Source organism: Limulus polyphemus, unplaced genomic scaffold (assembly GCF_000517525.1).
Source record: "Limulus polyphemus unplaced genomic scaffold, Limulus_polyphemus-2.1.2 Scaffold107, whole genome shotgun sequence".
Taxonomy (NCBI): domain Eukaryota; kingdom Metazoa; phylum Arthropoda; class Merostomata; order Xiphosura; family Limulidae; genus Limulus; species Limulus polyphemus.
In genome coordinates, this window is record NW_013665717.1 from 149,134 (window position 1) to 162,045 (window position 12,912).

The 12,912-nt window shown below is 34.5% G+C and overlaps 1 protein-coding gene across 1 annotated transcript in view; it reads left to right on the forward strand.

The window, feature by feature from the left end:
• The window catches only part of LOC106470830 (E3 ubiquitin-protein ligase MARCH8-like), a 38,421-nt gene that overhangs the window by 19,229 nt on the left and 6,280 nt on the right, over positions 1 to 12,912 (forward strand). Inside the window, exon 2 of the mRNA XM_013931404.2 lies at positions 4,617 to 4,907. Coding sequence (XP_013786858.1) covers positions 4,617 to 4,907 — 291 coding nt within the window. The remainder of the gene's footprint in view (positions 1 to 4,616; positions 4,908 to 12,912) is intronic.

A 12,912-nucleotide genomic window follows, 5' to 3' on the forward strand; every position in this document is an offset into this window, starting at 1 on the left:
TGAAGAAGTGCCACCTGGAGAAGCCACTGTCAAAGAAGAAACTCTACTCATTTTGAGAAGGGAAATGGTAAAGTTCTTGATGAAGTTACTACCACTGATGTGACTGTTATCGACGATAGGACATTTCCTGATGAAGCAGATGAACCCCATATGAAGCAGAAGCCAACGAAACGGAGACCAGTACGGAAGAAGATACGTCCCGTAAAATTAAGAGACTTTGTTGAATTGTAATTTTGTGTTTGTAATTCTGTACATTTAATTAAGTTATTGTTATTGGTTTATTGTAAGTGGCTATTGTTCGGGACGAACAATACTAAGGAGGGGCAGTGTTGCGTCAGGTAGGTCACGTGACTAGTATCACGCCACCTGTTTCTAGAAATATCCTGTTCCTTGAAGAATGCCCTAGCATTTACTATATATGTGTTAGTCTTGTATATATAAGACGTTCACAACGTGACGGAACAACAGTGTAATGAGTAATTGAACTGCAGTCAGAGAGAATATTGTTAAGCACGTGAGAAGTTCGTTGAGAATTATAGCGTTTGTTACAGAGTGACTGTTGAAATTTAGTGTATCGTAAAGTTGTATTCGGAAAGAATAAACCAGTTCTATTTAAGAAAGGATTTGTGTCGCTACAGTTTCGTCGGAACGAATTTACGGTAAATTAACTAACGACTGGAGGCGTTACACCGTGTTTCTTGAACTGCACGATGATTCATTTGACTGTCGAAAGCGGGATTCCCAAATTCTGCGAAATTTGTCGCTGACTTATTCCACTATCTGCTTGACCAACTGTCCTTCCTCTAACAAAATCTGACAATTCGAGAGAACCTTGGGTTCTAGGCATGTTGTAGCACAAGATAATTAGTGTGCGGACCATTTCCATTTATATAGTGCTCTGTGAACACAAATTAGTTAGCATAAATCAGTTAAATGACGAAAAATTAGGTGTCTATTTACTTGTGACCACCCAGTGTATATACGTGATGTACGTTGTTTTTTTTGGAGGGGGGGGGTAAATGAAAGTATTCCAAAACGCGACAATAATTTCTTGACGACCTAATATATATATTGTACAAAGGAAATGGTTTGCTATGTTTTCTGTGCAATGTAAACTTTTCAACGTTTATCAAATAATTGGAGTCAGAATCACTCAATTTAAGTTTGTGTTCCTAAACCTGCTAAGAAAAACATCCATTGAATTCCTCATTCCGAAAAAGCCAGGAACTAGAATTCACTTAAACTTTTTTATTCCAGTTAAATCCTCTAACAAGTTCGTTATATGACAATAAGATTTCCTCACGTGATGGAATCTGTTATTTGGATCTTTTTATATTATAATTATATTTCTAGTTCTGAGATATGTACTACTTTTTTCTTTCTTTCTTTTTTTTGGGGGGGGGGGAGTCCCGAGGCCGCAATGAAAGACTAGAGGAAAAGCAGATAGTGAACACCACCCTATAGACAACTCTTGGGCTAACTCTTTTACCAGTGAATAGTGTGATTGGCCGTCACACTATAAAGCCTCCACGGCTGAAAGGGCGAGCATGTTCGGCGACTGGGTATGGAACCCGCGACCCACAGATTGCCTTTACCACCAGACGACGTACTATACTTACATGAAAGATAAGTTGGTATTAGAAGTGCAACAGCAATCCGTATACCACTTAAACCTTGAATGTTTGCTTGGTCATTTGCCATAACCACCAGACGACGTACTATACTTACATGAAAGATAAGTTGGTATTAGAAGTGCAACAGTAATCCGTATACCTCTTAAACCTTGAATGTTTCCTTGGTCATTTGAAAGTAAAAATCTCTATTTGAATATAATATATTATATGATGGCAATATGCCCAATACCACTAATCACCCTCACAAAGCTTTTATGAGAAAAATGAAATTTGATGAAATAGCAAAAACTTTGTACGATACAAGGCTTTTGAAAATATTTCTAATATTTTACACAAAAAATATGTAAAGAAACATACGTAATGATTTCAGCGATTTTCATTAGGGCCGTTAGAAAGAAGGCAGCTATAGTTTAAAACGTATTTATTTTGCATTTTTACTGTTTATCACACATCAAATTATAAACTCCTGTCATTGGTATTAAATAATTTGCCAAAATTTATTTTAAATGTCTCTTCATAACTTTTAGTGGATTTGCCTTAAAGGAAAAGATTTTAAAAAATATTCTTTAATTGGCAAGTGTTTGTTTTGATATGAAGCACAAAACTACAGAACGGGCTATCTGTACTGTGCCCATCTCGACTATCGAAACCCGATTTTTAGCGTTATCACCTCTCAGACTTACCCGTTGGATCGCCGTGGATCTGGTTCAATTTAAAGTGTTTTTTTTTTATTAAGCAATTAATTTCAACCTAATCAAAATACTGGATTACAGGTTGCGTTCATTGAAAAGCTAGGTTCTGACCAGAAAATAAACGTTTTTTTTCGGACTGGTAATGAGTGTTACTAGTAAACATACGCGTGTTTATTTTATACCTAATTTATCGAAGGTGTATCTTCGCAGTTTTATAATTCATAGTAGGTCACTACGCATTACTAAACAAATGTATTTATTTTGTGGCCAGGAAATGGTACTACACTTGGTCAAAGTCTTTAACGAATACATGTTTTATGTTCCTTACTGTCCCCTAGTGCGTCAGTGGTTAGAGTATGGACTTACAACGTTAATATTCGTGGTTCGATTCCCCGTAGTGCGCGGATCGCAAATAGCTTACTGTGTAACTTTGCACTAAAACAATATTTTTTTAATATTTCTTGAGTGGTAGTGTCAAATATTACTGTTTTATTTGCTAATAAATATATAATAAGAATTGTGAGTTTAATATTTCACTCACACACTCAAATTTACATTTTGCTTATGCTATATTATTATATTTGAAAATATGATTGGATATGCCAAATGCATGTCAGTTAAAAGTTAACAAATAAACTATAAATAAATATATATATATATATATACAGGGTGGGCCAAAAGTAGGGTTACAGTTACTCTATTATTTGTTTCTCCTTCACCATCACGTTTTAAATATACATGAACTCAGAACCAAAGCTAACTTTGACGAACTGTACTTCCAGCAAGATGGAGCACCTCCACATTATGCGCGGACAGTAAGAGAGTATCTTCATGAAACCTTTCCGCAGCATTGGTTTGGAAGGCGGGGCAGCATTGAATGGCCACCACGTTCACCTGACACCAATGGATTTCTTTTTTTGGGGTGTAGTCAAGAACAAGGTTTATGAGAGAAATCCCCACACAATGAATGAACTGAAAGATTACATTTCTGATGCATTCTCTGAAATTGATAGAGATCGGAATTTGTGTCGTACTGTGTGTCAGAGTGTTCTGGACAGAGTTGAAGATGGTTGCAAGCTTGAAGGTGGACACTTTGAGCACTTGAGAGATTAAATGTTTAATGTAAAATGTCTGATATGTAAATATAATGTATGTAAATAAATGTCTAAATTTCTAATAAAGGAAAAATGTTTAAGTGTTAACTGTAACCCTACTTTTGGCCCACCCTGTATATATGTATGTATAAGAAATATAGCTGTTGTTAAATGGACTAAGATATATATGCATACACTAATGTATTATATACAGAGGTTGGATACGTTAGTTATATTAAAACTATTTTGGAGTTTCACCAACTCTTTGCAGTCCGTGTTGCAACGTACGTTCATGCTCTTTCTGACAACCGTGCATCCTCACAATAACCCTGCAGGATAGTTTCCGTTGCAAAAGGCGCACGACTTTTCCTTGCAAGCTTCCTATAATGTATCTAGTGTACAAGGAAGATGGTTTCCAAGTGCTTCTTTCAGCAGTCATATCGTACAGGTACCTATAGGCGATATGTATGTTTTCGTATGGAACAGATAAAAAGCTAAAAGGGGAGGCTCGACGTCTTTTGTCACTGGCCTCTGTTTTCATGGATTCTCATGAGCTGTTACATAACCTTCCCAAAAGCGATGAATCTTCAGGGACATCACTCTATACTTACGTAACCTCAAACAATGTCAATACGTAGTCTAATGCTCGCTGTTCCACTGCGATTCAATATCAGCAGTGGTTGTCGCGTAAGTTGCTGATTTTTATATTCAACCCTCTGTATACTTGTGTGTGTAAGTATGTATGTATATATTTACAGTGATTGATTCGAATTATGCGTGTGCTAAACGACACTCGGAAATATTGTTTCAATTCTGTAAATATTTGTTTCAGAGGATTTTAGTATCTATATAATTGATTATTAAAGAATGGATAAAAAAGAAGCTAATCTTATATTTTACTTTTTTTTGTAACCCGTAACCAGTGGGGTAACTACAAAAGATGCCCCTTCCACGCAGAAAAAGTAATTTCGTGGGCTGCGAGGGCATACTTATGTCACTGCCCGTGACTCATCAGAATTTTGATAATTATGTAACTACGAGCTGTAAACATTCATTGGATGATTTACGCTCTACCTTAAGTAACTTCTGCTTAATTCTCGTATAAAAAAAATTATAGTGAATTAAGCATAAACTACGTAACGTCCCCATAAATGTGTTATTAAATTATGTTTATAATTTTGATATTTTATTCTTAGGAATCTGTGTTCACCCCGGGATCGCCCACAATATCACTGATGGACCGCCGGCCTTCTTCTCTACCGTCCACTGTCTCTGTTTCGGGTAGCAACGATCAGGATATTTGCCGAATCTGTCACTGTGAGGGAGATATAAATATGCCCCTCATATCTCCATGCCCTTGTTCAGGAAGCTTGAGGTATGTCCATCAGGCTTGCCTTCAACAGTGGATTAAAAGCTCCAATACCCGATGCTGCGAGCTGTGTAAATTTGAGTTTATTATGGAAACCCAAGTAAAGCCATTTCGAAAGGTGGGTATAAACTACAAACATATATGGACGTACATGTGAGAAAGAAAGAAGCTTGTATTTACATAGTATTGTCTATTTTGTACACTTTTACATTTGAATTTTTCACGAAGATGAGATCTTAAGTCTTTGATCCATTGTTCCAATACTATATTTTTCCTATTCATCCAAGCCTAATTAGGTTTTCCTAGGAAAACCTAAATGACTTGCAAATCCTTTATATTACGATTAATTAGGACAGTCGTAGAATGCATAATAACAAACCTTCAAACTGGTGTGTTTTTAACTTGGTTTTCTTTTATCCAATGACTGTCTATTTATAGTATCACCAACATATGGTACACCAGAATCGATAGACAGCCACTTGGAAAACGCCTGATTTACTTTATTACTTTGATTGTCAAATACATAAACAACTCTCCTAGTGTCACATTTATTGCTGTGTTCCCTTGTGTTTTTCATGTGAACCAGTGTCAAGGCAATGTGCGGATGTGCTCTATCAGTTGTTTTTTTTTTTGTTTGTTTGTTTGTTTTTATTTTGGGGGAGGGTTATTTTTAGACCATCGGCCCTATTGAAATATTAGACCGCTTTGCAATGTTACTAGTTGGATATTTGGGCTTTAGGCCTATCGACTGCTAGGGTCATTAAGGCCGTCAACGTATTGAGACTCCTCACCATTACTGAAAATCCGCGCGGCTGGAATAATGAAGTGCGCGGCACTTGATTGGTTGTTATGCGGCCGCGCAGCTTAGAGGGAACATTGATGCACAGTTAAAAAAAGACATACTTTTGAGGTTTAGAGTCCGTTTTACTGCACCATATAGTAACTTAAATTAACTTAGGTATGTGAATAATGTTATGACATTTTCTAGACTTCATTATTCAATATTATACAGCAAACCAACTGTTTGATGATTGTTTATATGTGTTTAACACATATATACATAGGACACATGCTTTAATATCTCCATATTTATCTGAAACTTGAAACTAGTTTACTCTGGGACGTTTCAAGGGGAATACCATCTATTTATGGTGGTACAAATTTCTAAACTCACGTGTAGTTACTTTAATATTTTTCAAGGCTAAAACAAACATTATATTCTGTGTTCCATATATGCGCCTATGATAGAGAACAAAGTTGTTATATCTGTCTGTAATATATTTTGGCGAACTAACGTCAATCGAAATTAATATACTACGATCTTAAAGGTAAGGCATCATTCTAAAACATCATCTCCTCATCCATTACATGATATATATACGTCTATTTTATGTTCGTAAACCATAAATGTGTTATATATTTAAGAATACCTAAACCAGTCTTTCTCAGCCGTGATTGCCAGACGACCCCGGCGTTCGGGCTTTGGTCCTTGCGACCCCTCGTTATCTCTACAAGTATGAAAAACAGTTCATCATACTTCATAACAAAGGTGACATGTGCATCTCTTACACACCTCCAGGACTAAAAAAAAATAGTGTTGACTCAGCTCAGACGGCTCGTAACTTCCCTGGAAACCCACCGTTTGAGAAACACTGGCCTATACTAAGGTGTATGAAAGTAACATATACAAAACTATCTGTATGTAGGACATCAGTATTTCTCAAAATAAAGCCTAAATTTATTTGTCTTGAAAAACTACCTTTCTATATAAAAAGTGTTACGTGTGTATAATAAGTTTTAAATTATGTTTCAAAAACAAGATTAGAACTGACAGTGGAGTTAGCCACTTGGCGCTTTAATTCTTAAGACATTTTAATTTACAGCGTCAGTCCAAAGATGCTGTTTTTTTTTTCTTTAATTTTTAGTTATTGACCAATTTCTGTTGTTTCGGGAGTCATTTTCGTAAGTAAAAAATCAGTTGAATATATTTACTAAACTCATTTTTATGACTCGCCTCTTCTGGAAACTTAAATATTAATTTAGTATTTTAGAATGCTTGCGTCTGAATTATGTCTTGAAAGTATACTGCCCTTGCTGGTTGAAAAAGAAAACATTTCAATGCCATTTCAAACAGTATTGATGCACACAGTATTAAACCATAGCAACTGATTGGCATGGAATGTCCTATCAAAATTCTCGCAGATGTAAAAAAAAAAACAATCTCGCGGTCATCTCATTTGAAAAGTAGTATGTGTACATCATTGAAAGATTTCTGTTGATCCATAATTAATGATGCTGCATCGACAGATAGTTGGCTAGAACCACAAAAGGTGCAATAAAAGTATTGGAGGTGTATTTTTTAAAAGAAACAAGTTGCAAAATAATTTTCTCTAAATCCGTATCGTTGGCTTAAATACGATAGTATATACTAAAGTACAGCTTGACATTTACCCAAAAAATGATTTTGGGAATCGCTATCAGTAATATTTAAACAAAGTTATATATATCCGGTTAATATTTGTGAGGAAAGGAGGAGAGTTTTTTTTTAATCAATTTACTTCAATCATAAGAGTAAGGCACCTTCCAAAATTACCCATCATCTCCTCATTAATGTGAGGAGTTATCCTCAAAAGTGCATAACCATATGTATACTGAACTTTCTAAATCACGAATGATATATAGATTTCACAATGCCTAAGGCACGCAAGTATAAATATGTTTAGTTTTATTGTACTGTATAGAGGTAACATAATAAAATGATCCAGCGTGCTTTGCTTTAAAATGGACGATACTGCCTCATTAATGATATTTACCAGTAACGTCTTTGTGAAGTGACAGGTTTTTTGTTTTTTTTTATGATCTTATGATCAAATGCGATTGTATCTTTCAGGCAGTGCTGAATGTTACGTGTAATGAAGAAACGTTGTTCTAACAACAAAAAATGTACTTCGGTACAGACGATATTTTAATACAAAAGTTGAACCAGAACTGAGACATTCTGATAAAATAATCTTTAGTTTGGTTTCTTTCGGCTCGAAAGTAGAAACCTACAGTTCAGAGTTAAAGGCACTTATTCTGATACAGATAGCGTTATCTGAAGAGATATTGGTAATAAAAGGAGAGTGTATTATCATATTTATCACAGTCGGGGGATATTATTCATTACGGGAGTGATAAAAGTTTGATATTTGTGTTGATATTATTAAGCAGTAGACTACGAGATCTTAAAACAAAAACAACCGTCAAACACGTGACAATTTAGTCCACAGTTTCTTTGAGTTATTATATTGAGATTTGAGAATTATTTAACTTGAGTAAAAAATTTCACAAGTCTTACAAGCTATAACTTATGAATTATGTCATGCATATTCTGTATCACTCATTTTCTGATCATAGCCTTCTGATAATGAGTTACTTGACTCTGTGAGTTTACACTTTTACGTAACAAATGTTTGGTTACAGTAGCGAGGTACAATACTCCCATAGGTAATAAAGCACTTCCCAGCTGAACCCCACGTCTTTCGTTAAATAAAAGGTACAACAAATATGACATTTATTGATAAACAATAGCAGTTACTCAAGCTGTTCAATAATATGCTATACTAGTCATGTGATTTTCTTCTTAATTAAATAAATTAATTGTGAAAATTATAATAATAATGACATTCCTCTTTTTTTTAATTGTTTATAGTGCAAAATGAATTATTCTGACAAGTTAAAACAAGTTCACCACCACTGACTTCAGATTAAAGAAATATTTTATTTTTGGTTTTCTTGCAACTTCTTTTTCTTATAGTATAAAGCAATAGTGTGTTCTTTATACAATACCCAATTTTACGAATTTATTGTGAAATAACATAAAATTGACTCTATCAACTAGTTTCTGCCTTCATCTGCGCAGGAATACCATATGTAATCTCAACATTTGTGACTGAGTCTCTGTACTACAGTTGCTTTATGAAGATGTAAAACCACAGCTTCAGGAATAAAGGTTTTGTTTTATCTCAAAAAAACAACAACATAATAGTGGTAAGACGAATTATAATGAATACAATCCTGTGAATCGGTAAACAGGTAATATTTAGTGATTATCTAAACCATTTTAGAGGGAGCTTTGAAACTATATAACTTACTACTTCGGTTAAAACTTCTTGTAATTGAGCCTTTATTTTGCAATACCCACTTGTAAAGAAACTGACAGAGAGAGTTGGTAAAGTATAGATGTTATTATTATAAACATATATATATATATAAACACACACACGCACACTTGTGGTAATTTTACAACAGTATAACATCATGTAGAATATATTTATGTGCGATATTTATGCAATATAAAGAACACTGTTTTTTTTTTGCAATACGTTTAGTAAGTCATACAATGAATAACCAAATTTTACATCATTTTGTACATAAAAGCAAAATAAACAGGAGTTACATTTAGAGTAAAATAAATTGTTATACTTCTAAGATACAAAAATATGTCCTACATAATAAATAAAAATGTTAACATACGAAGGTAATAGATACAAAGAGAACTGTAACATTTAACATCTGTTATCACTTTTGTATGTTGTATTTGATAAATAATGGCAAGCTTCAAAAAAACAAACTTATTATGAACACTGATTTTAGATCTAAACCATATATATTTCACGGTGCAAGAAGATAGCTGACGACCCCCACCCTTCTTTATATATCTATACGCAGCCCCAAAGTGCATTACATTAGGAACTGATTATATACTTGAAAACTTTCACCTTTGTATTGGAAAGTCCGATTATAATAGTAAATAAGTCGTATCTAAAAATAATTACGTCGTTTTGATAACGTCAACTTCTATTTCTGGCGCGTAAACAAACGTACACAGAGAAGCGAACGATATTTGACAAATGTCTAAATTCCAGCAAAACAGAATACACGTGAAATGTACGTTATAGTCTACAAGTTATGTTAGAATCCTTCGGTTTTAATTTATTATTAGAAATTTTAAGTTCTACTTTGATTTGAGGAAAATTAAAGCGCTCAAAACAAATTTTATATACTTGGAGTAAAACAATAAAGGTTGTGGAAAGATGATAAAATCGTTAAAATATCTCTAAAATTAGCACCAAAATAAACAAAATACTGTTACCGTTGTGTAAGGAATACGCTGATTTTATATATATATTAACTAAGCCTAAACAACAGATGTATATCTAAGTAAGTTTTATTTCTCGCTGTCTTATAATGGTACGAGTTGTAATGTTAAAATGCGGTCAGACACGAGAGAAATAGTGTATTAAAATTACTTTCGAACGAAGTTTAAGTGAATACACCCGATAATCTTTTTTTATATCTTTCATGCAGGCAAGCGTTGAAGTACTTAGAACTCATTCCATTTCTATCTTCGAAGATGTTACTAGATGGCTGTAGGGCATATGAAAGTTTCAAGAATTCCAACATTTGGCCATAATCGGATTAAAGATGTATATATAAATATATATACACACTCAACGAAAATATTTTACTGTGAAAAACAACAGTGGAAGAGAATTTTATTCATCTCCTTTGCCACTACAGATGTGAACTGGGGCGATTAACCAGGATATGTTAAAGCTCCTAACGACCACCAAAGGACATGAGTAACCAAAACTTCTAATCAGTTGGATATGTGTGTCTCGTGTTAATCAAAATTACAATATTATGCACGAGAAGTTATCATTAAAACGTGACGCACGTAATTAGAACGTTTGGTTTCTCAAAGTTATAAACATTACACAAGTTTCCTATACTGATGGGGGGATACATTTGAATCAAAGATTATTTTTTGCTGTGCGGGACGCTGAAAACAGTCATCTTTAAATTGATGAAATCGCATGTTTTGAAAATGACTTATCAAAATTTTGAAATATAACAGACAAAAGGAACTGTTCTCTTGAACATCTCACTTGAGGAGAAAAAACATGTATTGATATGTCTGAAACAAATGACGTAGTAAAAACACTAACTATTATTACTTTATCATCGGTTATATTAGGATGTAAAAAGTTAATAAGAAACGTTACCATGAAACAATTAAACATATAATCTAATATATCTGTGCTGCAGGTAAAATTTGACCTGCCTTTAAAACAATATAAGATGGCCGTGGGGGAATGCCACACCGATACAGTTAAAACTTATAACAACTCTGTTGAATGGGATTAATAAGTGGACGTTTCAACGAACAGCTCTGTCCAATTTTTAAAGGGGAAAATATTTGTGCTTTATTGCATTTTCGTTTGAAATTAAAAAACTAAATAAAGGTTACCTCGGAGGTGAACGAGATATGGTGACACATGACAAAACATGTCCTGAGTCATTTTGTGGCAAAATTAAATTGCTGTGACAACATGACTTTTCCGAAAAAAAAAGAAGAAAAAAAGAATGTACTCTTAAGTTACCCTAATGTTATTTGCAGTATACCGCATGTGTGTGTGTGTGTTCTGTATTACAACGAACCGCCTTTGTTTTCTTTTGGCTTGTGTGATAGTGCAAATACCCGTTTATTTTGACCTTGACAGTTGCTCAACTATTCTATTGTAATGATACTACAAACTGAACTTGGCATATTCATACAATTTTACAGCTTGAAATTATTGAACTTGAACTCTGTACAAGGTAAGAAGACAGAGTAATTGAGATTAAGCATTAAATTGCCATACTTAAAGGAATATTTCAGATAACTGTGGCAATGTATAGGTAATGTACCTTTATCTACCTACTGAGGTTATAGGTGGTGCAGTTTGGATGAAACTTAATATCTTTACTCATACACACTTGTATTCATGCATTTTAATATCGTTGAAAAAATTTTTTTTGCTTTGATAAAAATTGTCTTGATCGCCTGTAACGCTTGCAATATTTATTTTTACCTTCAAGAGGCAATTGTTTCTGAACATTTTTCATCCTTGTAAGTTATGATGGACTTAAGATCCTTTCATTTTTCTAATGCCGATATGATTATAGGTTGAACGTAGCTGCAACTTCGTAGTATAGGATATGATTCATTAACCAGGATGCATCGGTATTGACTGCAACAGTTTCAGTCTTGTCTATCAAAATACATAGTTTTGTCATCATCTTTAAGTATTGTTTTATTGAAATAATATTGCTCGAAAAATGTGCAGGTTGACCGGTTGCTTAGCAGTATGTAACAAAACGGGAGTTTCGGGAGTCTTCTGTTGTCGATGTAGTCTGCATTCACTAGTCTGTTCCTGTGTCATTAGACAACCTAAAAACAATAATAATAGTGCGTGACTGTGCATGAGTGTCCTCATTTCAAACCACGCTGTCAACGTATACGTGCAAAGTGTACAGTGACTCGTAAGTTTAAAATAATTTTTAGAATCCGAATATCCATTAGTAAAAATTAAACAAACTTAGTAGAATTCTGGATTACGGTTGTCTTTAAATCATAGTCTTCAACCTTTTCATTAGATTCTCTTAGAGATTGAAGTGTGTTAAATTTGCACATTCTGTTGACATTTATGTACTCTAATGACTCCGAAGACATATTTATCTCTGAGAGAGAGAGAGAGAGTCTTTATTAAACTTCATACAAGTTTGTAACATCAGGTGGTTAAGGCGCTTGACTCGCAATCTGAAGGTCGCAGGTTCGAATCCCCGTCCCACCAAACATGTTCGCCCTTTCAGCCGTGGGGGCGTTATAAAGTGACTACCAATTCCACTATTCGTTGGTAAAAGAGTAGCCCAAGAGTTGGCGGTGGGGCTGATGACTAGCTGCCTTCCTTCTAGTATTACACTACTAAATTAGGGACGGCTACCGCAGATATCCCTCGTGTAGCTTTGCGCGAAATTCAAACAAACAAACCTTTCTGATTAGACCCGGGGTCTGTTTTATAACGTCCCCCAGTGGCACAGCTTACAACTCTAGCAACCGGGTTTCAATGCCCGTGGTGGGCACAGCACAGATAGTTCCTTGTGTAGGTTTGTGCTTAACTGCAAACAAACAAACTGTTTTATAACAGCTACTGATGAAGGACTCGTATGTGATTGGTAGCCATCTTAGATTTAGGGTATTTCCGCTAGGCAATAGTTCATGCTCCCTAATAGACGAGTGTATGTTCTATGCAAAACCA